Below are 27,542 nucleotides of genomic sequence, written 5' to 3'. Positions count from 1 at the left end.
GTCTAGCCATGGCAGTAGCTACTTTTCAACATCCTCATGAACTTATCCCTCTATATTATTTTGCTTAAAAGAATGGAATAAAATGACATATATCAGTTTAAGGGACCAAACAAGATTTAGCAGAACATAGAGGTAATCTTACCCACAAGATCAATTGCCAGGTTGGCCTGATTATCAGATTCAGAATTCAAGTCCTACTTGAAATGTAGAAATAAGGCTGTTGAAGATATTTTACAGACTTTTCCCAACTCACGTGGTGGTCACGTGTACATCTCGTTAAATCTTACAGAGTAGTTGACGGTAGAGACATGTTTCAAAAAATAAATCGCGGACGAGGGATATAAATGACAAAAAAAAGTTTTGAGGAAACATCAATGGAAAAATGTGGAAACAATAAGGACATTTTAATGTATTTTCCCCAATAATATACATAGATCCTTTTATAAAAAGGATCGTTGGCTAAACAAATGCTCCTAGTAATTTATCTTCTTGAGGTTATCTTGAAATCGTTAAGATGTAATAATACATGTAATCCATTTGTTAAGATATTTTATTTTTAAATATATTAATAATATGTATAATGTTATTATGGAATAAATAACCAATACGTTACCTTCTCATATTTGCTCCATGTAAAAAAAAAAAAAAATCTCGTGTAAAATAACATTAAACATTGAAATTCAATTGGACAATGTAAAATATTAGGAAAAAAACACGCAATACTCAATTAAAATGTAGATTATAATTTTATTTCATTATTAGGAATAAATGTAGATTATAATTTTATTAAAAAAATATTTAAAATATTTAAAATTTTATGTTTGATTGCTTAATGAGTATGATATTACTTTTATTTGTTCGTTTTAACAAAAAAAATATTAATAAATTATTGCATATATTGAAAATGTTTATGATTTAAACTAATTTTATTTATTATTTGGTTACAATTTGCATGAGACAATTGGTAAATTATTGGCAGAAGAAAATCAAATACATTTGCTCTCTGAGATTGACTTGTTGTTTACAATGAATTTTAATAAGTTTATTGATTGCCACAATTTCTTAAGCTGAGATTTGGCATAATTATATTAGGCTTTATTAGTAAACTTTGCAGGGGCCTTGCTGAGGTTGAACATCCTGACGCCGATGAGGGACAGGAGAGTGACGGTGGGCACGAACACAGCGTTGGGGACGAGGTCGAGTCGGAGCATCTTCAACTGCGGCACCTTCTGGCCAGACTTCTTGAGGACGACGGCGGCACCAGGGGCAACCAGGCCGGTGGCAATCATAGCAGTTGAATTGGCCTTGTACTCCTCGACGTGCAGGTTCAGGAAGTCCACCACTAGTTTCTTCTTCTCCTCATCTGTTGGGGCTTTGTCTTTCCAGTCCTTGTAAAGCTCCTGCATGGTTTTGAGATTTGCATAGCGAAAAAAAAGGAAAAAAAAACATATACCTGTTAGTGTAGGATCCCGGAGAAGGGCAGATCACATTAAATTTATTGTATATAGTTTTACCTTATATTTTATAAGAGACTATTTTGGCGACTAGAGCTCTTATACCACAACAACTTTACCACCGTATAATGAAAAAAGAGAAAAATAATTTGGGCAAAAGAAAAGAGAGAGATTAAATGAAGGAAGATCTTTGATTCTCAAAATAGAATATTTAAAGAATAAAATATTAAGAAGGGATTCAGTCCTACATGAAAATTAATTTCACATCCTCTTTCTTCTTCATGACTCGACAAACCCATTCCATGAACCTCGCTTGACTAACCCAATTGATCCATCCACTTGGTCTTGCCGGCCAGTCCTCTTATTTGATTTCACTAGAGTTGACGAGAAGAATTAATATGTATTTTTTTTTGAAAAATAGAATGGATAAGCTATAATCACCAATATGGCCAACAAGGGATTTCATAGGAATTGCTAACCCACTTTTGGGGTAATCTTCTTCAATATATTTTTAAAAAGAAAATTGGTAGAAAAATCAAAAGACCCTCTTTTTTATCCATATCATTTAAAGCATCCCTCTTTTAAAATTGAGCAAATTAACATCCTACTCATAATTTGATTCTTAAATACCCTTTTATATTGTAATTTTGATCAAAATTGCACCACTTTTGAACCACTTTAATCAAACAGTTGAAATCCTCTGGTCCCTTATCCCTAGTCCTCTTCTGATCTCTTACACATTTCAGATGTCTTTTATCTAATAAATCCATCCGAAAAAATATTATCTAAATTGTCTTAATTTAGTACATAAATTGTATTTTTTTTTAATATTTTTTTTTACTTTATCAATGCATTTAATTAGGTTTTTTTTGGCCCAACTTTGATCCCTTAATAAAAAAACCTAATTAAATATATTGATAAGGTAAAAAAAATATAATTTATGCACGGAAATGAGACAATTTAGATGCTTAGATGAAAAACATTTGAAATGTGTAAAGAACCAAAAAGGGACTAGAGGATTTGAACTGTTAATCAAAGTGACTCCAAAATAGTGCAGCTTTAACTAAAGCTGCTCACCGAGGAGTAATTCAAGTATCAAGTTACGGGTGAGATGCTACTTTGATAATTTTCTAAAGAGGGACAATACATATAATATAATTAGAAGTGCACTTTTAATTTCTACCAAGAAAGTTTATCCCTACAACATACACACACAAAAATGGCAAACGAATCAATGAAACTAGATAACAAAAATAACTCCAAAACTAAACTCACCTCCATTTCCTTAGTAGTTGCTTTTAGAATATAATGTTTGCCCGGCATGATCGTGTTAATGTCGCTGCAAAGAAAAACAACTTCATTAAAGGCATGGCACAAGAACAAGAACCATCTTCTATTAGCTAAAAGATAAATAAGTATAACTTTACCTGAACATCTTAATAAAACTGTTATGAAAACCTGGATAATCTTTTACATCAATGAAAAAATTTTCATAGACCTTGTCTGTAGTTAACGAGTCCACGCTGGGCAAGCCTGTGAAAGAATTCCATACATATCATTATGAAATGTGTATACAAGTCTAATTGTCCAATTTTTTGTTTTGATTCCATTGTTGACCCTTTCCTTTCTCTTACCTTTTTTTGGTTTTCATTGTCTCTCACCATAATACTAATACATTTATTCACTCAAAACCCCCAAAGAAATGTATTATAATATCATGAGGAAATGAGAAGTACTATAAAAAGAATGCAGTCAGCATACTTACCACGCTTCCCAAGAACACTCAAGGGCAGGCCCATTGCTAAAATACATTAAGAAGTAGTGGTTAAAGAATAGTTTTAGGACACAAGTCCTCTTATGCTCTGCATTGTTAACCCTTTCGCTTAATTCTATTACATGTTCTTGTAATTTTCAGTCTCTCACTATATAATATATACTAATGCATTTATTCACTCAAAACTCTAAAGAAATGTATTGTAATATGTTCATTATCTGAGGAAATGAGGGCAATGAAAAGAGTGTAATTAGCATATCAAGCTTCCCAAGAACACTCAAGGGCAGGCCCATTGCTAAGATACTCAAACAGTTCTTTATTTAAGTAGTGGTTAAAGAATAGTTTTAGGACACAAGTCCTCTTATGCTCTGCATTGTTAACCCTTCCCTTCTATTACATGTTTCTCACCATAATGCATATATTCACTTAAAAACTCCAAAGAAATGTATTGCAATGTGTTCATTATCTGAGGAGATGAGGGCTATCAAAAGAATGCAGCTAGCATACTTACCAAGCTTCCCAAGAACACTCAAGGCCACGCCCATTGTTAAAGTACACAGACAGTTATTTAAGTAGTGGTTAAGGAATGGTTATAGGACACGAGTCCTCTTATGATCTGCAGGGGGAAGAAGACCACAGGTTTTATAACAGGAAGAAGAAAGCATGAGGCAGAAAGCAAGTTTGGAATGTGTGCCTTTCCCCATGATGGGTGTTGTCTTGATACTTGTCCTCTCATTCCTGACCTGATAATGAAGTCATTGTTCATGCAGATTAATCTCGGTCCCAAGGCTCTCCAGAAAAGTGCTGAGAAGGCGTTATGAGCAAGGGCCACGGGATTGATTCTGGCCTGCAAGAAATTTAGGTGCAAAAGTTGGTAAAAAGGAAAGATATATCACTTAAATATAACTCGTAATTTGTAAGCTAGGAAAAGTTGATAAATTTAAGATTACTAATTTTTTTTTTTTTTTTTGCTAGTCAAGTAATAAAAAGTGTCTGATTATTTTAAGGGGCTCTAAAAGAAACACCTCGGGTTATCAGAACGATCAAAAGAATGCTCCTTTTTAAAAAAAAAAAAAAGAAAAAAGAAAAGTTATAATGATACTCAACATATTTTTTATCTTGCTAAACACTTTTATATATAAAAAAAAAACTTTTCAACTTTTTACAGACTTGGAAAAGATTTTTTTTTATATAAAAATGCTCTATGACCAAATTGAATTAAAAAATAACCTAGTTTAATGTGTTGTAGTAGTTATAATGCTAGAATAAAAATCTTTTCAAGATGAGACATATAATAATAAGGTGAGATTTTTTTTTTCAAAAAAACACCCTTTTGAAGAAAAAAGTAACGGTTATTTATCAAACTACACACCTGATTTTGCATATTATCAAAAAAAAAAAAAAAAAAGTGTATCCATTTTGAAATTGACCAAATCTCTTCTTATTTTTTTTTCCATAATACCTTTCTTCATTTTTATTTTAATTTTTTTTTAAACTTAATCTCTCAGCCCTCCTCTTTCATCTCCGTTTCCTCCATCTTCGGAGCACCGATCGTGGTTGTCCGTCGTCGTCCCTTCACCTCCGCCCATCAGTGCAAAGAGATACGACACATTAGCAATAGTTTGAAATCAAGACTGAGCTTTGGATCGATTCGTAGTGGCTAACTCCGTCGATTTTAAAAGGGACACCAGGGGTGATCTTTCCTCATCATTCCTTTCCTACAGCATTCACTCTCTTTTGATGATCCCCACGTCGTTGCATTGCATATTTTTATTTTTATTTTTCAACATTTAGTCACTTTTTTTGAGTTTATTATTATTGTTAGAGGTAAAGCTCGACGAGTCAGAGAAACCGTTCATGCGAGGAGGAAAATGAGTGCTTCAAGAGGATGAGACCGACTTCGTTGATTCTTTGGCGAAGGATGACTCTGAACGTAGGAGTGTCGGTGTGTTCCCGATAGCAAAATAAGTTTTTTTTATTTCAGATTAAAAATTTGATCTTTCTGTGTTTTAGGGTGGTTCTATTTTTTTGACTGGTAGCTATTTGATGAAATGTCATAGCAGACGACGATGGAGGAAACTAGTCAAGACGGAGATGAAGGAGGATGGATGGGAGATTAGATTTTTTAGAGGAAAAAATAAGACTGTATACATTTGATCAAATTTACTTAATATTATACATATTAAATTCATGTCACTAGTCCTTCACGAGTAATGAAATATCATTAATTTAACGTGTAAAGTAATACATTTTACCTGTCTAACCTAAAACTTATGTAATTTTCAAAAAGTTTATCTATTATGATATTCATGACAAGGAAAATAATCAATTTTCTATATGCGAATTAGCAAAATGTATTTTATTTTTTGAGTTTTCTTTGTATTAATTATAAATTTTTCTAGTAAACTATTTCTAACTTTTTTTTTTAATGCTTTCACTGTCTTCTATATTTCTAGATCTGATCTTTGACTACTAAATCTGCAAGGACATACCGTGGATCATTTGAGGTATCTTTCTACAAGGAATAATCTTAAATACTTAAAAAAATCAGAGAACTTAATTTTTCATTAGATGATGTGGAGAACTTTATTCCTCCTAGCCAATATAATTGTAAGCATAGTGGTTTGCTATGGATCTTGAAGAAGAATATTTATAATATTTTATTGTTATTGTCTACATAATTGTTCTTAGTCATTATTGTTGCTATGGATCTTGAAAAGGCATGCTAGTTTGTTGGATAAATTTTAAGAGGTTATAATTTTTGGTTCAAATTCGGGCATAGGATGCATAATATATCAAATCCAAGATCTTTGAATGAGCTTTGATTTGATAAATTGTGGGTCATGTAGTTCAACACGAATCAAAAGTTATAACGTCTCAAAGTTATAACTCAGAGTTGTAGCAGTTACGATTTCATAACTGCTACAATTTATTCTTGATCTTCAGGAGACAAGCAACAATGTATTGTTGATCTTCTGAAGACTAGCAACACAATCTTATGTAAACCAACAACTATCAACTGGTTTTGTCTCAAAAGTGGTTGATAGATCTAGAAATACCTGATTCACTTCAAACAAAGTCCTATGTGCTCGACTCAGTCTTCTTATTACACTCATGACGTCAAACATCATCGAGATACACTATATTGAGAGCAACGATTTTTTCCAACTCAATTAAAATATGATAATTTTTTTTAACACGAAGACTGGCAATAACATTGTTGCTGACTTAAACTTTGAGAGACAATAACTTTTATCTAGGATTGAATCACGAGACACATAATATATCAACTCGAAACTCGTTCAAAGATCTTCAATGTAATATATTGTGCATCCCGTGGTTAAATGACAGTAAAAAAATTATGATCTCTCAAAGTTTAAGTCAGCAACACATTGTTGCTGATTTTCTAAAGATTAGCAACACATTGTTGCTAGTTTCTTAAGATCAACAACATGAAGACCAACAACTAAAATTTTGAAAGATCGTAACTGTTGACCGCAGTTGAACCACGGGACACACAATATATCAAATCAAAGCTTGTTCATAAATCTTCGATTTAATATATTGTACATCCCGTGGTTCAATCTGAGTTAAAAGTTATAATTTCTCAGAAGTTTAAATCAGCAACACATATTGCCGGTTTTCTGACGATTAGCAACAATGTGTTGTTGATCTTCTAAAAACCAACAATACAATCTTGTGTAGACCAACCATCAACCAATTTTGTCCCAAAAGTGGCTAATGAACCTAGAAATGTCTGATTCACTTCAAACAAAGTCTTATGTGCTCAGCTTAGTCTTCTTATTATACTCATGTTGTCAAACACCATCGTGATACACTATATTGAGAGCGACGATTTTTTTCAACTCGATTCAAGTATGATAAATTTTTTCAACATGAAGACTAGTAACAATGTTGTCACTTACTTAAACTTTGAAAGACCATCACTTTATACTGAATTGAACCATGAGATGCACAATATATCAATTTGAAACTCGTTCAAAGATCTTCGATTTGATATATTTTGTATCTCGTGGTTCAATCCGAGTCAAAAGTTACGGTCTCTTAAATTTCAAGTCAGCAACACATTGTTATTGATTTTTGAAGATCAGCAACACGTTATTGCTGGTTTCTTAAGATAAGCAACACGACCACAACGTTGTTGTTGACTACAATTTTGAGAGACCGTAATCAAATCAAAGCCCGTTCAAATATCTTCAATTTGATATATTATGTGTCCGTGATTCAATTCGAGTCAAAAGTTATGATCTCTCAAAATTTCAGTCAGCAACACATGTTGCTGGTTTTCTAAAGATTAGCAACACATTGCTGATTTTTTAAGATCAACAACATGAAGACAAGCAACGTGTTACTGAGTTAAAATTTAAGAGATCATAACTTTTAACTCGGATTAAACCACGAAACGCATAATATATCAAATCAAAGATCTCTAAACGAAGCTCGATTAGAGGTCTTCGATTTATATATTGCACATCCCGTGATTTAATCCCAGTCAAAAGTTATGATTTCTCAAAGTTTAAGTCAGTAACACTACCGTTGCTCACTAGCAATGAAATTGGAAGCTCACTACAAATGGTATGACGATAATACTTACCATCCAACACTATAAATATAACTCCCTTATGTTATACAAAATTAAATTTTTTATTTTTAAAATGTCTTAGGTCAATCAGTCACTTTTAGGACAAAAGTGATTGATGGACTTAAAGATCTCTAAATGACTCAAAACAAACTTAATAAAAATAATTATCATACTATAAAAAAAATATTAATTTACAACTGGCATACCTTAAACTTACAATAATAAATAGCAATAATAGTTTTATTGAGTTTTACAACAACACAGAAGAAGAATACAATAATTTAGATAAAACAATTAGCAGTATACATCAATAAAAATTATATAGACAACAACAATAAAATATTACCAATATTCCTCTTCAAGATCCATAGCAAACCGGCATACTTGTGATTATATTATCTAGGAAGAGCAAAATTCTCCACATTATCCAATGGAAAATTAAGTTCTCCTATCTTTTCAAATATCCTAGATGATTTCCTATAGTAAGATACTTCAAGTGGTCCTCCTTGTTGGGACTGATTATGTAGCTAGAGGGGGGGATAGCTAGGCGCGATCCTCGTGCTCTTCGTTGTTTGTTTCTTCAATGATATGCAGCGGAAATACAAAGACACAACACACACAATGATAACTCAAGGATTTACTTGGTATTCACCTCACAAGATGTGACTAATCCAAAGATCCATACACTCACGCACCCTCCACTAGTAAAAACACTCCTTTATGGTAACTACCAAAGGCGGAGAAGCCCTACAAGTTCACACTACAAGAAGAAAGGGAACAAAATACAAGCCAAAAGCTTACAAGTTAGCACAAGAAAACCCTAGCCCTAGATTTCTTCTTCTTGCCGCCCCTTGACTTGGAAAAACCTCCAAGATCCTTCAAGAACAGGCGATCTGAACTTTGTGGAGCTGTGGAGTTGCTGTGCTCGCTGGAGAAGAAGCCGTGGAAGTTCTACCGAAGGAATCGAACACCTGCAGCTAAATATGATGCCAACGATCGGATCCCGATCGATTGGATTGCTCCCGATGGATTGGATTGCTCCCGATCGATTGGATTGCTCCCAATCGATAGGGGAGGCTTTGGATCGATCGGTTGATCGATCCAAAGTGCCTCTGTGCTCTCTGGAATTGCCTGGATCGATCGGCTGATCGATCCAGGGCTTATCGCGCACAAACAGCAGCTCCCAATCGATCCACTGATCGATTGGGACCTCTGGATCGATCGCCCGATCGATCCAGAGAGGTTCTGTTCGCGCGACACTTCTCCCCAATCAATCCACTGATCGATTAAGAGGATGCTTGTCGTGGGGACTCGCCCAATCGATCAACTGATCGATTGGGCATGAGCCAATCGATCGGCTGATCGATCCAGCTCATGGTTTTTGCCCAAAACCAAGTCCAAACTCCCCTAAACCAACATCCGGTCAACCATGACCTGTTGGTACATCATGGCTAGCATCCGGCCACCCTAGACCTGCTAGGACTCTCTCACCAAGTGTCCAGTCAATCCTTTTGACCCACTTGGACTTATCTTCACCAGGTGTCCGATCAACCTTGATCCACCTGAATTTCCCGTGCCAAGTATCCGATCAATCCCTTTGACCTACTTGGACTTCCCAACACCAGATGTCTGATCAAACTTGATCCATCTGGATTTCCTGTGCCTGGCTTCACTCACCAGGACTTTCAACTGCCTAGCTTCACTCACTAGGACTTTCCATCTGCCTGGATTCACTCACCAGGACTTTTAACTGCCTAGCATCACTCACTAGGTCTTTCACCTGACTTCACTCACCAGGATTTTCCTTCTGCCTGGCTTCACTCACCAGGACTTTCACCTAGCTTCACTCACTAGGATTTTCCTTCTGTCTGGCTTCACTCACCAGGACTTTCCTTCTGCCTGGCTTCACTCACCAGGACTTTCACCTAGCTTCACTCACTAGGCTTTTCGAATCAAGTATCCAGTCAACCTTGACCTACTTGACTCTCCTTCATCATTTACCCACATGAACAATTGCCCCTGCAATCTTCATGTGTTGTCTATATGTATTGTCTATATGTATTGTCTCAATGTATTGTCAAACATTGAAACCCAAACATCAAGACTCGAGCTTGACTCAATTCAAGCTCAGTCAACTTAGTCAACCTTGACCTGGGAAATATTGCACCAACAATCTCCCCCTTTTTGATGTTTGACAATACCACATTTAAGTTAAGCTAATCTCATAGCCTCAACTCCCTTCATGCCACTAGGTAATAAAGACGTAAATTAAACTCTACATTCTTCCCCTAAGAGGACAAACTCCCTCTTAGATAATGAAGGCCTAACTTAAACCCTTTCATTCTCCCCCTATTGGCACACATCAAATCCCTACATGCCTCATCTTTGGGCACATAACAAAAACAAACTCTTCTCCTGAAGAGTTACCATACGTTGTTCACAACTTCACTCGTTGTTCACAACATAATAACGAATGTCTCATACCCTTCATTATTCTTAATGCCCATCCTTGAGCATATACCACTTGGTATATTCACTTGTTGCATACAACTTCACTCGTTGTCTGCACACACGATTCAAATGAAGGTCCCATACCCTTCATTATCATCAAATGCTCATTCATGAGCATATACCACTAAACAATGAAGATATCCACTCTCCATTGTAGTCAAATGCCCAACCTTGAGCATTTTCACGAAAGAAGGTTAATCACCTTCCAAGGTGTATGAAAATTAAATTTTTATGTCCTTAAAGAGTAACTCCCCCTAAAGACATGGTCGTGACTTCTGTCATTGCATCAACAATGACTTGGAATCCCTAAACCTTTAGGAAATCCAAAATTAGAGGTTTTAAGGTTCATAAATTCAATAATGAAACCAAACCTCAACCTAAACATCTACTTAGTCTTCCTTAACCAATCCGTCCTTGCTTTCATCATGAAAACTCCCCCTAAATGTATACACATGTGTTTTGAGGGGTTAGGAGTGGTTACCTAGACTAAACATGGTTCAAAATGCTGAAATCAGGCTTTCCCAGCAAAAATCAGCATCCCCAATCGATTGGAGTTGGGTCCCAATCGATTGAACACTGCTGAATTGATCCACTGATCGATTCAGACTGCTTGGATCGATCGGCTGATCGATCCAGCGAGCTTCTGCTCGCGAGAACTGCCTTCTCAATCGATCGCCCGATCGATTGAGGCACTCCAATCGATCGGGTGATCGATTGAAGCTCTGAAATTGCTGAAATTTCATTTCAGTCAATTTCAGAAATCCCTAAAAAATTCTACAAAATCCCAAAAATCGTGAAAATTGTTGTAGACATTATTTAGGGCATATATTATCATGGGAAAATAGTTTTCTAAGAAAATACATCATATTTTCAAAGATGGACACAAACTTGAAAACTTATAAAAACTTTAGTGTTTTTCTTCAAGTTTGTGCCTAACTCTTCAATGATGATCACTATCAAAAGATAGTCTTCATCAAGGTTTTCCAAAAGCATTTTAAAATGATTTTCAAAACCAATATCCAACCATGTTCCTTGGGCTCGATGCACATGACTTGTACATTAGCTTTCCCAATGATTGGAAAACACATAACTATGTGTTTGATGAACTTAAAACTCACAAGAATGCACTAAATCAACATCTTGAGTTTTGTTCATCATCCTAACATCTCACTTGTATCTAATGTGTATGAAACCACATACAAGTCACCTTATAGTTCTTTGTGAGATGTAAATTTTTTATTTTGCCCTAATCTAGGGATCATGCATATCTATCTAGGCATTTTTGATATTATGAACATCCACCAAGGATGTAATTTATTGATAAATGTCATTTGTCCTTAAATTGCAAGGAATTAAAATAATGCATGATAATGTTATGGCATACATCAAAAAGAAATAATTTTCAAAAGAAAATTTCCTATGATTATATGATGTATGTATGACATGACATGGTATTTTTGTGTTATTTTTCATAATAATCATGAGTGCAAAAATAAACATGATGTCATAGCATATGATGGGAAAACAAAGCATGGCAAATTAGCATGAATAAAATACCTAGGTTGTCTACCTAAGTATCCTTAAGCCTTAGCTAAAATAAGTTTTGAAACCTAGATTGCCCACTTTTTCCCAAGAAAATACCAATAATCCAATTTTGACATTTCTTTTGTTTTTCCTAATTTGTGTCAATTTAAATTAAACATATTCCTCAAATTTTGGCACAATCTATTCTTCCAAGAGAATAATCACTTTAAATTAAGGCTCGGATTGCCTTTAATCCCTTAGGAACATACCAAAATCCTAACTTGGTAGTTCTTACCACTTGATTTCTTGTGCCAATTAAAATCATCTCAAATTTTCCACATTATGACACATTTTACTCTTTAAAAGAGTAAACCATTAATTCTTCTTTATTTTCAAAGGTTAACAATAACTTTGAAAATGCTCCCCGAGTGTCAACTTCATCAAAGTTGGGTTAATTACCCTTCTAATCGGAGTTGACACTCTCTAACCCATTTATGGGGTAGAGAAAATGCTCCTAGGAACCCAAAACCTATTTGTACTCCTTGGATGCTCTAGGTATTCACTAGGGATAACTTCCCTAGATATCTTCCTAGTGACCTTGTTAGGCTTCTTAGGGGCCTTGGTCACATTTTCTAGGTCAACCCTAGGGATTGCTTCCCTTGTGACCTTCCTAGTGACTTTCTTAGACTTCTTAGAAGTCTTAGTCACGTTTGTTGTTGCAAAAATACTTCTAGGGATAACTTCCCTTATATTTTTGACTTGACCACTAGGCCTAGGGTTAGTTCCATACCTATAAGGAACTCTATGGTAAGAAGGCACATCCTCTTTGGTTTTAGGTTTGCATCCCAAACCTCTATGACCCTTGTTGTCCTAAACCTAGATTTTGCTCATTTTGCCCTTTTAAGATATTTTCCATCCTTTTTAGGGTCTTTTCTAATTTATCAAGTCTTGACCTCAAGACTTGATTTTCCACCATTAAATCCTTAGTTTTTGGTTTTTCATTAACTCCATGAGCATTTTTGTTTCTAGACACATACCTAAAATTCTTTGTTTTCTTGTCTAGATTTTCATCTACCTTCCTAACCCTAGGTTTCGTAGTTTTAACATGTAGAGCCACATGTTTCTCTTTAAAGCTCTCATGCTTTCTATTCTTATGGTAAATAGCATTAAAATGATAAAAATTAGACCTAGCATGTTTTTTACCATTATTCAAGGGAGTAGGCTCAATAAATGATACCTTTCTCTTTACCTTGGAGGCTCCCCCTTGAGTTGTGCTTCCTCCATGAGCCTTGACTGCTTTCTTCCCCTTGAGACATTGGCTCCTATAATGTCCCTTTTTATTGCAAGAGAAGCACACAATGTGCTCCTTGCTCTTCTTTGTTCCGGAAGCGATCTCTTTGGGCTTCTCCTTACCCTTAGGTGCCACTTGGCTCTTTTTCTTGGCCAACTTGGGGCACTTGCTCTTGTAATGCCCATGTTCCCTACATTCAAAACATATAATATGATTTTTATTTTTAATTGCAATATTTATACCTTCATGTGTAGGGATGACATCTTCCCTTTGGATCCGGAGGTAGAGGCTTCCTCTTGATCCGAAAATGATTTTCCTCCAATAGATTTGACTTGACTTGTGGAGGTGGAAACTTCTTTATCCTCTTCTTCTCTTGACCCGGATGTGGAGGCTTCTTCTTGCTCCGGTGTCAATGATCTACACTCCCCCTCAATCCTAGAGGTGGAGGCTTCTTCTTCGGAAGTTGAGCATCTCTCAACTTCGGAGTCTTCCTCCTCTTGGTCTTGCTCCAATGAGTCACCGTCTTTGGATTCTTCTTGATCTTGTACAGTGGAGGGAATCTCATGAATCTTTGTCAACTTGCTTCATAGCTCTTTGGCATCCTTGAATTCTCCAACTTTCTCCAAGATGTTGCTCGGCAATAAATTGACCAAAAGCTTGGTTACTTTGTCATTGACCTCACATCTTTGGATTTGTTCTTGGCTCCATTTGCTCCTCTTGAGTACTTTGCCCTTGGAATTCTTTGGAGCTTTGAAGCCTTCCATGAGAGCAAACCATTGCTCTATCTCCATCATAAGAAAATTCTCAATTCTTGATTTCCAAGAATTGAAGCTTGTAGATACATATGGTGGAGGCACCTTTGTGTCGAATCCAAGTCCGTCTTGAAATTCCATTGAAGTTGAGCTTGATAAAATCTTTGACTTGAAGAATTTTGCTCCAACTTCTTCACCCTCTAGCTCTTTTCCCTTTTCCGGCGATGATTCCGGTGAAGAGCGACCTCGCTCTGATACCACTTGTTGGGACCGATTACGTAGCTAGAGGGGGGGGGGAGGGGGGTGAATAGCTCGGCGCGATCCTCGTGCTCTTCGTTGCTTGTTTCTTCAATGATATGCAGCGGAAATGCAAAGACACAACACACACAATGATAACTTAAGGATTTACTTGGTATCCACCTCACAAGAAGTGACTAGTCCAAGGATCCACACACTCACACACCCTCCACTAGTAAAAACACTCCTTTATAGTAACTACCAAAGGCGGAGAAGCCCTACAAGTTTACACTACAAGAAGAAAGGGAACAAAATACAAGCCAAAAGCTTACAAGTTAGCACAAGAAAACCCTAACCCTAGATTTCTTCTTCTTGCCGACTCTTGACTTGGAAAAACCTCCAAGATCCTTCAAGAACTGGCAATCTGAACTTTGTGGAGAAGCTGTGGAGTTGCTATACTCGTTGGAGAAGAAGTCGTGGAAGTTCTACCGAAGGAATCGAACGCCTGCAGCTAAATATGATGCCAACGATCGGATCCCGATCGATTGGATTGCTCCCAATCGATCGGGGAAGCTTTGGATCGATCGGCTGATCGATCCAGAGCGTCTCTGTGCTCTCTGGAATTGCCTGGATCGATCGGCTGATCGATCCAGGGCCTATCGCGCACAAACAGCAGCTCCCAATCGATCCACTGATCGATTGGGACCTCTGGATCGATCGCCCGATCGATCCAGAGAGGTTCTGTTCGCGCGACACTTCTCCCCAATCAATCCACTGATCGATTGGGAGGATGCTTGTCGTGGGGACTCGCCCAATCGATCAGCTGATCGATTGGGCATGAGCCAATTGATCGGCTGATCGATCCAGCTCATGGTTTTTGCCCAAAACCAAGTCCAAACTCCCCTAAACCAACATCCGGTCAACCATGACCTGTTGGTACATCATGGCTAGCATTCAGCCACCCTTGATCTGCTAGGACTCCCTCACCAAGTGTCCAGCCAATCCTTTTGACCCACTTGGACTTATCTTCACCAGGTATCCGATCAACCTTGATCCACCTGAATTTCCCGTGCCAAGTATCCAGTCAATCCCTTTGACCTACTTGGACTTCCCAACACCAGATGTCTGATCAAACTTGATCCATCTGGATTTCCTGTGCTTGACTTCACTCACTAGGACTTTCAACTGCCTAGCTTCACTCACTAGGACTTTCCATCTGCCTGGCTTCACTCACCAGGACTTTTAACTGCCTAGCTTCACTCACCAGGTCTTTCACCTGACTTCACTCACCAGGATTTTCCTTCTGCATGGCTTTACTCACCAGGACTTTCACCTAGCTTCACTCACTAGGATTTTCCTTCTGTCTGGCTTCACTCACTAGGATTTTCCTTCTGCCTGGCTTCACTCACCAGGACTTTCACCTAGCTTCACTCACTAGGATTTTCCTTCTGCCTGGCTTCACTCACCAGGACTTTCACCTAGCTTCACTCACTAGGATTTTCGAATCAAGTATCCAGTCAACCTTGACCTACTTGACTCTCCTTCATCATTTACCCACATGAACAATTGCCCCTGCAATCTTCATGTGTTGTCTATATGTATTGTCTCTATATATTGTCAAACATTGAAACCCAAACATCAAGACTCGAGCTTGACTCAATTCAAGCTCAGTCAACTTGGCCAACCTTGACCTGAAAAATATTGCACCAACACTCCTTAATATGCCCTTGTACTTTCAGTAGTCAAAGATCAGACCTAGAAATATAGAAAGACAATGAAAGTATAAAGAAGCTAGAAATAGCTTATTAAAAAAATTCATAATCAATACAAGTAAAACTAAAATAAAAATAGAAAATAAAATGCTGAATGCATATGGAAAATTGATTATTTTCCTTGTTATGAATGTCATAATAGATAAACTTTTAAAAAATTACATAAATTTTGAGTAACACAAATAGAATTTATTACTTTACACGTTTTACTCAAAAAAAAAAAAAAACTAGTGGTATACACTCATAGTCTAAATTTAATATTCATACTATTAAATAGGCTGGATCAAATGTATGTATAGTCTTATATTTTCCACTAAAATAATCTAATCTCTATCTATCCTCCTCCATCTCTATCTCGACGAGCTTCCTCCATCATCGTCCGTCTTGACATTTCATCAAACAATTGCCAGTAGGAAAAATAGAATCACCATAAACCACACAAAGTTTATCTCTTTAATATGAAATCAAACACTTACTTCGCCACCGGAGATGCATCGACACTCCTACGATCGGAGTCACCCTCCGACGAAGAATTGACAAAATCAATCTCATCCTCCAAAAGCGCTCATTTTCTTCCTCTCGTGATTATCTTCTCCGACTCGTCAGACTTTACCTCTAACAATAACAAGAAACTCAAAAAGAGATCAAATGTTGAAAAATAAAAACAAAACAAAAAAAGCAACGCAACGGCATGGGAATAATGAAAGAGTTTGAATGAAATTGGGATGGAATGGTGAGGAAAGATCACCACCAGTGCCCTTTTTAAAATAAACGGAGTTTTCCACCACGAATTGGTCCAAAGCTTAGCTTTGATCTCGAACTGTCACTAACTTATCGTGTTTCTTTGAGCTATTAGGCAGAGGCGGCGGAAGCGGAGGCGGAGGCAGAGGCAAAGGGAGAATGACGGACAACCATCATCGGTGCTCAGACTATGGAGGAAACAGAGAAGAAAGAAGGGCTAAAATATTAAATTGTTTTTTAAAAAAACATAAAATAAAAAGGAAGAGGACTAGAGGAGTATTATTGGGAAAAAAATAGAAAGAGATACGTGATTTGGTCAATTTCAAAATTGTACACTTTTTGAGTAATATGCAATAATATGCAAAATCAGGTATGTGATTTGATAAAACGCCAAAAAATTAATTAAGTGCGCCCTTTACAAAGGTACATTTTACACAAATCTAACTCTTTTAGAGTTATTAAATTTTTTAGACAAAGATATTTAATAGTCTTAGAGGACTGCAAATTTAGAGAAAAATATATAAACAGACTCATTGGACTATTAAAAATGCAACAATACTCATTTAATACAAAATTTAAAAAATATCAAACACTTAGCTTAATATGTAAAAAACATGAACAAAAAAGTAGGAAGATTAGAGTTAACGATGCTGGCAATAATCAGAATCTTTCCATCAAACTTCCATAAGTACCCCAAGTGGTTGAATCATAGTTTCGATGTGAGTTTAATGAGATTACATTAGACCTTGTGGATCTAACTTGTACAGACTTAGGGAAACACACCAGCATCTGATACGGTAGAAGACACAAGCGGTCATAAAGGCATGGGAAGGAGTCGACGGAGTGCATTAGAGAGACGAGACACTGCGAAAGAGTACTCCGATGGAGCAAGGACACACGAGATGCATCCGAGGGACGAGAAGCGGGAAGAAAGACTGCTCGAGGAGAAGATTGAAATTAAATTGAAGTGAGCTCAATTCCAAGATGCAATCACCTAGACGGCTGAAGAAGAAAAATGGTCAACTCCGCAAGTTGACCATTCCAAGTACCTAGAATGTGCTCGAACTCCAACCGCAAGAAGCAATACGAAGCGCCTGGATTTGGTGGCCATGTGAACAGGAGTCGTTGCTGAAACAGATCAGGACGATATCCACGTCAATAGACTCTAAGCACCTGGATCACTTCCAGACGCTCGGAATGTGAGAAGTCATCCAAAGCCGTTGGCTAACCGCTGCCAGAGTTGATCGAATTCCATGAGTCCAAGCACTCAGAATGCTTCCAGGGGTCCGGTGTAACGCCCTGGCCCAGGCGGGCCCCATCCGGACCGAACCGAAAATGCCACCAGAATTACCCATCGGGTTGACGACTAGCTCCACAGACCACCGGAGTTCCTTTCAGCATGCTTTGTCCTCACTCGAACCGAACCGGGTACGCCACCAGAATTACCGATCGGGTTGACGACTACCTCCACAGACCACCGGAGGTCCTTTCAGCGTGCTTTGTCCTCACTCGCACGCACCCTGGAAAACTTCCGAGAAGGTCACTCATCCTCATATTTCTCCAAGCCAAGCACGCTTAACTTTGGAGTTCTTAAGTTTGGGCTTCCAAAAAGGAAGGTGCACCTTGGTGATATGGATAGTACCATCTAACCTTTTAAGTCATACTTAACCAGAATCTCAGAACCGGGGTATTACAATCACCCCCACTTAAAGACACAACGTCCTCGTTGTGTAACCATGAATCACACCACAGACAAATCCCAAAATCTCCCTCGCTAGATGGTGCCCTGGGTGCTCCTGCCACAGGCGCACTCGCGGTCGCAAGGTCGCTTTGATACCATCTGTAACGCCCTGGCCTGAGCGGGCCCCACCCGGACCAAACTGGGAACGTCACCAGAATTACCCATAGGGTTGACGACTAGCTCCACAGACCACCGGAGGTCCTTTCAGCGTGCTTTGTCCTCACTCGCACGCACCCTGGAAAACTTCTCAGGAGGTCACCCATCCTCAGATTTCTCCAAGTTAAGCACTCTTAACTTAGGAGTTCTTAAGTTTGGGCTTCCGAAAAGGAAGGTACACCTTGGTGATATGGATAATAACATCTAAACTTTTAAGCCATACTTAACCAGAATCTCAGAACGGGGGTATTACATCCGGAAGATGTCACGTCAGCAAACGGTTAGAGAGAAGATGAATGCTATAAAAGGAGGACTGAAACTCGAAGTTTAACACAACACACTCCTTCAATTCATTGCTTTTCAATTCTTTCATTAGTTTTGTACTCAATTATTGTAAGGGGCTTCTCCGCCTATGACATATGTTCGAAGAAGGAGATCTTAGTGGAGCTTTTCATAGTCTTGGACTAGCAATCTCCTAGTTGCAAACTAAGTAAATTTAACCTCTTCTTTTTTATGTTTTCATTATTCTCTAATTAATGTGTATATTTTTGCTAAGTCATTAGCAAGAGAAATAGTGTTTTAATTTGCAGGTTGATATTCACCCCTCCCTTCTAGTGATCCAAACCACTCCCTCTATTCTAACAATTAGTATCAGATCTCAAACCGCTAGAAGAAATAATCGTCAACTGTGCAACAATAAAGAGGGGATCAAGCAATGGTCAAATCGAACATCCACACACCTAAGTTCGAGGATGAGTTCACAATATGAAAAAAGAAATGGAGGTATTCCTTAAAACTTATTTTTGATATTATATTTTTATAAAACATGGTTTCGAAGTGCCTAGGAATAAGGATGGCGAAGAAAGTTTTTAAATCTAACAAGTTTAATAAGAAACGACCTCAAGACTGCTAAGAAGAAAGGAGAAAAGGAAAGTAAGGTGCTTCAATTGTGATGAAAAAGGTCACATCAAAAACAGTTACCTCTCTTAAGAAAAAGAATAAAGAAAAGGGCAAGGACAAGAAGCCTACACAAGATAAATACAAGAATCTAAAAGTAACTAGGGATGACTACTTAGAAGATTTAGATTCAGAACAAATAGCAGGGCTTGCAATGATGGTGACTCATTAGGAAGAAGATGACTACTCATCAACCAGAAAAAACAATAGTGTAGGGGGAGCCTCAATTAACGAATCTAACATGGTAAATAAGGTAAGACTTCTACCCTCATATCAGATTTATGGTGCGATTAAAATTCTTTCTAGCTCATTGTGTAAATTAAGAACTAAGCACATAGGATTGAAAAAAGTTAAATTAGACTTAGAAAATAAATTAGACCCGCTAAAAAGAAGAATATGAGAAATTATCATATGAAAACTTAAGATTAAGGGACCATATAGATTCAATGAGACTAAGTCTAGAAAAATTTTAAATGGTCCAGATAATTTGAATTTAGTTAAGAATCAAAAGAACAAAATTTGGAAAAGGACCAAAATTTAATTTCTATGAAAATTATTTTTCTATGAAAATATGACATGTTTTCTATCATTATTTTAATATTTTTTAATAATTGTCCAAAGGAAATCCTGTTTATTGATAATAGAAAGTTAATTAAAATGAATTTTTCGATCAAAATTCATTTTCAAAATATTGTTCTCTATTCTGATAAATATTTTTGAATTTTTCATTATTCGTGTTATTTTTAACCTTAAGTTTTTTTTTGATGTGTTCAAAGCGGGAGATAATATTTAAGTTAGAGTGAAAGAATACATAATTGCATAACTCTAGGGGAGTATATTTATTGTCTTTTATGCTTACAAAATTTATTGCACTTCATTTATTTTGTCTCTAACTTAATTTGTGTTGACTCATATCAAAAAGGGGAGACCTAAAATGGTTGAACCATAGTTTCGATGTGAGTTAAACAACATTAAGTTAGACCTTGTGAATCTAACTTGTGTGCCTAAGTGTACATAGATTTAGGGAAATACACAAGCATCTAATACGACAAAAAACACATGTGGTCATGAAGGAGCTGACGAGCTTAGTGTATCCGAGAGACGAGAGACTGTGGAAGAGTACTCCGGTGGAGCGAGAAGGATACACATGATGCATCCGAGGGATGAGAAGTCAGGAGGAACACTGCTCGAGGTGAAAACCAGAATTAAGTTGGTGTGAGCTCAATTTCGGGATGCAATCACCTAGACGACTGGGAAAAAAATGGTCAACTCCACAAGTTGACCATTCCAGGCACCTGGAATAATTCCAAGCGCCAATTTTGGTGGCCACGTCAGTAGGAGCTATTGCCGAAATAGATTAGGTCAGTGTCAATGTCAGAGACTCTAGGCACTTGGATTACTTCCAGACGCCCCAAATGCGAGAAGTCATCTAGAGTCGTTGGCGATTGTTGCCAGAGTGAATCAAATTCGACGAGTCTAGGCGTTCGGAAGATGTCACGTTAGTAAACGGTCAAATGAAAAGCGAAGGCTATGAAAGGATGATTAAAGCTCGAAGTTTAACACAACACACGTTCAATTCATTGCTTTTCAGTTCTTTTATTATACTTGTACTCAACTGCTTTAAGAGGTTTCTCCGTTTACGATTTATGTTCGAAGAAGGAGATCTAGTGAAGCTTCTCATAATCTTGGACTAGCAACCTCCTGATTGCAAATCAAGTAAATTCAGCCTCTTCTTTTTATGTTTTCGTTATTTTCTAATTAATGTGTGTCCTTCCTAAGTCGTTAGCAAGAGAAATAGTTGTTTTAATTGCAGGTCGTTATTCACCCCTTATGGCAGGTTGTTGTAAGGGGTTTCTCCGTCTACGGCTTGTGTTCAAAGAAAGAGGTCTTAATGAGGTTTTCATAGTCGGCTTCTTCTTTTTTATGTTTTCAATATTCTCTAATTAATGTATGTCCTTCCTAAATCATTAGCAAGACTGTTCTAACAACTTCTGTGCTCTGATTCATTTCAGTTTGAGAGAGCAGTTTGACACTTCAGATTCAGTAGAGAGAGAGAGAGAGAGAGAGAGCATAGAGCGGTTCAGAGCTTTGGTTCATGTGAGTGGAGAGTAATTGAACACAGAAAGAGACCAGTTCAACGCTCCGATTTGAACGTGCAAAGGGCGAATGAAGATTTTAAGAAATAGATGCATTCATTGAGTTCTTAGTGCGTTCGACAAAATTAAGAGCACCCTTTCTAAGGACAGAACAAAGAAGGAAAAAACACTTGTTGGCGTGTGAATCTAATGCACAAAAGAAATCACTACCCACTTTCTAATGAATGATTCAGAACCAAAATTAGATCACAGTTGAGCGAATCTTTGAGATAGAATAAACGAGTCCAGGATCGTATAAAGCAAATCAAGATGCAAATGAAGGAGCAAGAGGAGGGGGGAGGATCTAGGGATTACCGTATAATGAAGCGGAAATTTGGCTGAAGCGTCGCCTCCGACGGCGAACGAAGCAATGCGTCGGCGGCGGCGGCGTCCGCGCGAACGAACGGGTGACCACGCATGGTCTTCGTTGCGGAAGACCAGCCGGAGTCGCCGGCTTCCCTCTTCTGCGACCCAAATCGCCCATCGCCTTCGCCGCTCGCGGTCGCGGAGATCTCGCCGTGGTTTCGTGGGCGTTGCTAGGCTGCTGTTAGCCGAACACGACCCGGATGATATTGGGCTCAAGCCTGGGAAAACAGGTAGCCATTAGATCATTGTTTTTTTAAAAAAAAATATAGAGAGAGAAAATCCTAATTCAACTTCTCAGTCGCCTATCAACTACAGTCGACTGATCCTATAATTTATTTATTTTTATATAATTCGGAAATGAAATATTTAAAAAAGTTTATTAATTAACCCAATTAATAAAGATATTTTTTTAAAAAAAATGTTAAATAAAACTGTTGTAACAATCGATCTACTAGTATTAACAACTTAATATATAATTTCTGTAAGTTAATCGTGCACATACTTCTGTAGTTTAGAAAATCGCTAATTTGTTATAATAAGAACATGATTATCCTTTTGTGAAAATTATCACATATATAATCCTAGATCTTTTATGTTTAATCATTAGAAAGTAATCAACAAATAATATATGAATCCACAACTCTTAATACCCTTTTAAAGTCATGCAAACAGCCTTCCAAATCAATACGATTCGTTTCAGAAACTTTTATGCTACGTTTGATTGGGTGTAATATAATTGAGCTTGTAATGTAATCAAATTTGTAATGTAATGTAATGTAATCCTGATTACATTACTACGTTTGGTAATGTAATGTATGTAATCTTTGATTACAAGGGTGATTACATTTTTTTTGTTTGGTGTCCATTATTTTTTATAAGGAATGTAATTCGTATTATTATAAAATAACAAAAATATCCTACGACCTCTACCCGTGGGCGCTACATCTCTGTCGGAGTTTGCGGTCGCCGCCATCGCTGGCCGCCGCCGGCCGCCGCCGCCGGTCGTCGCCGCCGGTCGTCGTCGCCGGCCGCCGGTCGTCGTCGCCGGCCGCCGGTCGTCGTCGCCGGCCGCCGGTCGTCGTCGCCGGCCGCCGGTCGTCGTCGCCGGCCGCCAGTCGCCGGTCGTCGGCCGTCGATTGTCGGCCGTCGGTCGCCGGCCGCCGTCGGTCGCCGGCCGCCGTCGGTCGCCGGCCGCCGTCGGTCGCCGGCCGCCGTCGGTCGCCGGCCGCCGTCGGTCGCCGGCCGCCGTCGGTCGTCGGCCGATCGCCAGTCGCCGGCCGACCGCCGCCAGCGGTGGGCGGCGACAGATTAGGGTATATTTGACATTTAAATTTTTGTTAAACGATGACCTTGTAATGTAATCGGATTACAATGTGTTTGTTTTGTAATCCAGATTACAAAACTTCATTACATTTTGTAATCCAGATTACATTACATTACAAGTTAAAAATGAAACCAAACAAATTAATCAGCCTTGTAATGTAATCTAGATTACATTATAAGACAGATTACCCCCTATCAAACACAGTCTTAATATTTTCTGATTCTCTATCTCTCTCTAGCAATGGAATTTATAAGAGAATAGAAGAAAAAAAAAAAACCTGTGTGACCTGGAGATCATACAATTTCTGTGGTTCACTCCCAAATGCGGGGAGCCCTCCTCCCACAAGAGACAAATTGATCGGACACGCTCTTACTTTTATGAGGTCTTTCCTTGGTTGGCAAAGTATATATATTATAATTTAGATATCTAACTAAATAATTAATTTAGAAAGTAACTGATTCCGTACATTTGAATTTTTTCATCGATTATAAAGGTAAATTTAAAAAATATAGATAAATTATAACAGAGGATTCAAATATCATAAGTAATTCAATACCTTAACATATAAGATACTCTGCATGAATTTTAATCCCTTATTACATGAGATACCATCTTAGTTTTTATCATCGCACTTTGTCAACTTCCATCTATTAAATAATAATAAAAATAAATAAAAATTTTCATTATATTTATGAAAAGATATACTCTTGATTATCCTCTGGAAGGTGCGGAGAGCATCTAGTTCTCCTTTGAATATTGATATACAAAAATATATCAATATCATGGAATCTAATGGTGGCATGGATGAGCCAAAAAAATTAACAATTAATTGTAGCTATCATCAATCACAAAAAAAAGTAATCAATAGTTATTAATAACTATTTAATTTAATAACAAGTGAGTTATATCCAAAAGAATAATTTCGATGAAAATATAGAAATTTAACATTCTTCTATTCCACATAGAAATTATTTCATAATATTGTTATAATAATATTAAAATAAATTTAATTAAGTTAGTGTAATTTTGACTAATATGAAAAAAAATATTCTAATATAAATAGTATTAATTTTGATAAGTAAAACTTTTTTAATATTATAATTTTATTTTTAAATCTATTCATATTTTTTAAGATGAAGAGAAAGATAAAATATTATTTCAATATTTTTTAAAATTGGGAAATATTATTTCCGTGGAAACATCAATTTTTAGCCAATTATTATTATTTATGTGAATCATTATTAAAATTTGAAAAATAGTATATAACCATGCAACCTTTTGGCTTATTTTGTACAAATAACATTAACAGTTAATCTCACTTTAAAATATAAAGTTGCAGAAGAAATCACCACTTGTTTTATGGAATCATTGTTATAAAATTTAACTAAATACGTATCTAACAAAGAATAAGGAAAACAAATCTTATGAAGATGCCTTTTTAATTTGCACCCTTTGATAAAGATGAAAGAAATGTACCCCTTAATAACAGGATGAGATCTTCTAGTCCGTAAAAATTAAATAATATCTCGTCGAGTCTTTATATTGGTGGGAGACAATGATCCTCACCTGTTAATAGGTGGAGATCATTACATCTCACCAATTCTCTTGTCCTGATACAAAAGTGGATCAGGATAAGGAGATCAGAGGATCTCATCTCCTTCAAAAACTCCTCTCCCTCAGCATTACAGAGGTATGCTATTTCAACGATTCCATTTGTTCAGCTATTCTTCCCCAACGGATAACTCCCCATGAACCCTTTAATTTTAATTTTAATGTGCATCAATCTATGCAGGTCCTATCGTATCCATAAGAAAACAAACCTCAAATAAATTGGTAGATTTTTACCGCATCAAATACAGAAAACAAATCTCAAATCTAAATGAAGATGCCTTTAAATTTGCCAATGTTTTTATTTATACTCTTGAAAATGTTCAGTATGATTATTCATTTACACCCTTGATTTAGTTTTAATTAAAAGAAGGGTCTGTTTTGATCTCCCCGAATCACAAACCGCTTCCAAATCCGATGCTGCTTCCATATTGAATCCATCCTCTCAATCGGAACCCCCTTCGTCTCCGGCACCATCGCCGCCACGAACACCGTCATCGCCACCACCCACCCGGCGAAGTAGAAGAACACGCCGAACTTGAGCCGGCAGAGCATGGCGAGCAGGCTCTGCCCGTTGACCGCCGCCATCAACATCGTCACCGCCGCCACCACGCTCTGCCCCGGCGACCGCACCTCCAGAGGCACCACCTCGCTCGGCACCAGCCACCCCAGCGGACCCCACGAGGCCCCGAACCCCGCCACGAACACGCACGTCGCCGCCAGCACCGCGTAGGCGCACCCGAACTCCGCCGCCAGCGCGGTGCCGACCACGAGGTGCGACGCCAGCATCGCGGCACCGCCGGCGAAAAACAAAGTGCGCCGGCCGAGCCGGTCCACCGTCAGCATCGATCCGAGAACCGACGCCACGGTGATGGCGCTGACGATGGCCGTGGAAAGCAGAGAGGAGCGCTCGGCGAGGCCGATGGTGCGGAAGATGACCGGGGAGTAGAAGGCGATGGCGGTGATCCCGGTCATCTGCTTGAAGAACGGGATGAGCACCACCAGTACGAGTTGCGGCCTGTACTCCGGCCGCAGGAGGGCTGCGAAGGATCCAAAAGAACCGATTTTGGAAACCTTGGCCGCGGCTATCATGTCGTCGAGCTCGTCCTGGACGTCGTCGGCGCCGCGAATCTCGCGGAGCGTTTGGGCGGCGGTTTGGACGGAGGCCGGGGCGGTGGAGCGCTGGAGGATGCTGTTCGGGGTTTCAGGGAGGAAGACGGAGCCGGCTGCGAGAACGGTGGCCGGAATTATAGCCAAGCTGAGCGAGATTCTCCAGCCCCAGTGAGCGCGGATTCTCTGGGTCCCGTAGTTGATGAGGTTGGCGGCGAGGATCCCGATCACGATGAAGAAGTCGAAGGCATTGTTGACGGCGCCGCGGTGGCGCGGCGGAGCCATCTCGGAGAGGTACAGAGGGACGGCCTTCAAGCCGATCACGAACCGATCTTTTATTTATTTTACTTTAATTAATAAAAAAATCCCAATTAAAACAAAAATCTTAAACCTGATTGGTAAATCCGACGCCGACGCCAAGCAGGACGCGGGCAAGGATGAGCATGTAAACGTTGCGTGCGAGGCCGCCGAGGGCGGCTCCGGCCGTGAAGGCGGCGCCGCCGAGGATCATGGAGACCCGGCGACCGAGGGCCTGCGTAACCGGCGACGCGCACAGGGAGGCGAAGAGTCCGGCGACGTACAGAGACGACGTGAAGGCCGTCAGAAGCTGGCTGTCGAACCTGCAGTAGTCGTTTCCCCCCGGCGACCGCTTCTCGTGCACCGCCGGGAAGAACTCCCGCAGGAACGGCTCCATCGACGTCACTCCGCCTATCGATTAGAACAATCGTTAATTAAAATTAATTCCTCGATTAAATCCATTATATAGGAAATCGAGAAGACTTCTTCCTTCCGTCGAGTACCAGAGATTCCGAGGTCGTAGCCGAAGAGGACGCCGCCGGAGGCCGCGACGGCGCATGTGAGGAGGAGGAAGGGAGTGATTCTTCCTCCGTGCATTTGAGCTTTTCCGGCGGGCTCCATCGGCGGAGACTGCATTGTTTAGTTAGTGGACGACGGTGGTGAAGTATTATGGAGCATAATGTGCAACTTCAAAATTAGGAGCTTCGCCATGGAGCAGAGAATGAATATTAAAACAAATGGGACAAATAATTGTTCACCATCCGATTCCGCATACGAATCAATTCCGTCATCAATTAGATTACAGCATGTGATTCGAATCCATCGACGATTCCAATAATAACGGCAAGACGCTTACCCAAATGCTTAAATTAAAATAAAAAAAATAAACCAAGTGAAATCAAACTTAAAATGAACTCAAATCATTTTTAAGATTGATTTGATTTAATTTTTTACTAAGAGTTTGATTTAATATTGTCTATCTCTAACTATTTAACTTATTTGATAGATTAATAAATTTTATAATATAAGCTTGTTTGATTATGACAAGTGATTCAAACCACTTGATGGAAAATCATAAGGATGACTCAATATTCATATCCTCAAAGAAACAACTTTGATGGAAGTTCCACTATCTTAGAACAACTTGGATCAAAATTGCACTATCTCATATCAGTTTTAATTAAAATTA

General features: G+C 38.3%; 2 protein-coding genes across 4 annotated transcripts; both read right to left on the bottom strand.

Annotated features, from left to right (window-relative positions):
- Window positions 1-907: 907 nt before the first annotated feature.
- On the bottom strand, window positions 908-22,236 carry LOC121971309. 3 transcript variants are annotated; one of them, XM_042522506.1, is made up of 6 exons: window positions 21,964-22,236; window positions 16,395-16,533; window positions 3,740-4,075; window positions 2,882-2,987; window positions 2,730-2,793; window positions 908-1,400 (listed from the first exon to the last, which is right to left on the bottom strand). In XM_042522506.1, the coding sequence occupies exons 3-6, from the start codon at window positions 3,771-3,773 to the stop codon at window positions 1,089-1,091; spliced, it is 516 nt and encodes a 171-aa protein (XP_042378440.1). In that variant the 5' UTR covers window positions 3,774-4,075; window positions 16,395-16,533; window positions 21,964-22,236; the 3' UTR covers window positions 908-1,088. The 3 variants fall into 3 exon arrangements, with proteins under 3 accessions (XP_042378440.1, XP_042378439.1, XP_042378441.1); XM_042522505.1 differs by lacking the exon at window positions 16,395-16,533; XM_042522507.1 differs by lacking the exons at window positions 3,740-4,075; window positions 16,395-16,533; window positions 21,964-22,236 and adding an exon at window positions 3,488-3,721.
- Window positions 22,237-25,240: 3,004 nt separating this feature from the next.
- LOC121971308 (hexose carrier protein HEX6-like) lies at window positions 25,241-27,022 on the bottom strand. Its single transcript, XM_042522504.1, has 3 exons — window positions 26,857-27,022; window positions 26,448-26,764; window positions 25,241-26,365 (listed from the first exon to the last, which is right to left on the bottom strand). The coding sequence occupies exons 1-3, from the start codon at window positions 26,987-26,989 to the stop codon at window positions 25,310-25,312; spliced, it is 1,506 nt and encodes a 501-aa protein (XP_042378438.1). The 5' UTR covers window positions 26,990-27,022; the 3' UTR covers window positions 25,241-25,309.
- Between the last annotated feature and the right edge of the window lie 520 nt (window positions 27,023-27,542).

The sequence above is a fragment of the Zingiber officinale genome, chromosome 4A (genome assembly GCF_018446385.1).
Source record: "Zingiber officinale cultivar Zhangliang chromosome 4A, Zo_v1.1, whole genome shotgun sequence".
NCBI classification, from domain to species: domain Eukaryota; kingdom Viridiplantae; phylum Streptophyta; class Magnoliopsida; order Zingiberales; family Zingiberaceae; genus Zingiber; species Zingiber officinale.
Note: the sequence above shows the minus strand (reverse complement) of the source record. Positions and strands in the feature narration are given on the sequence as shown.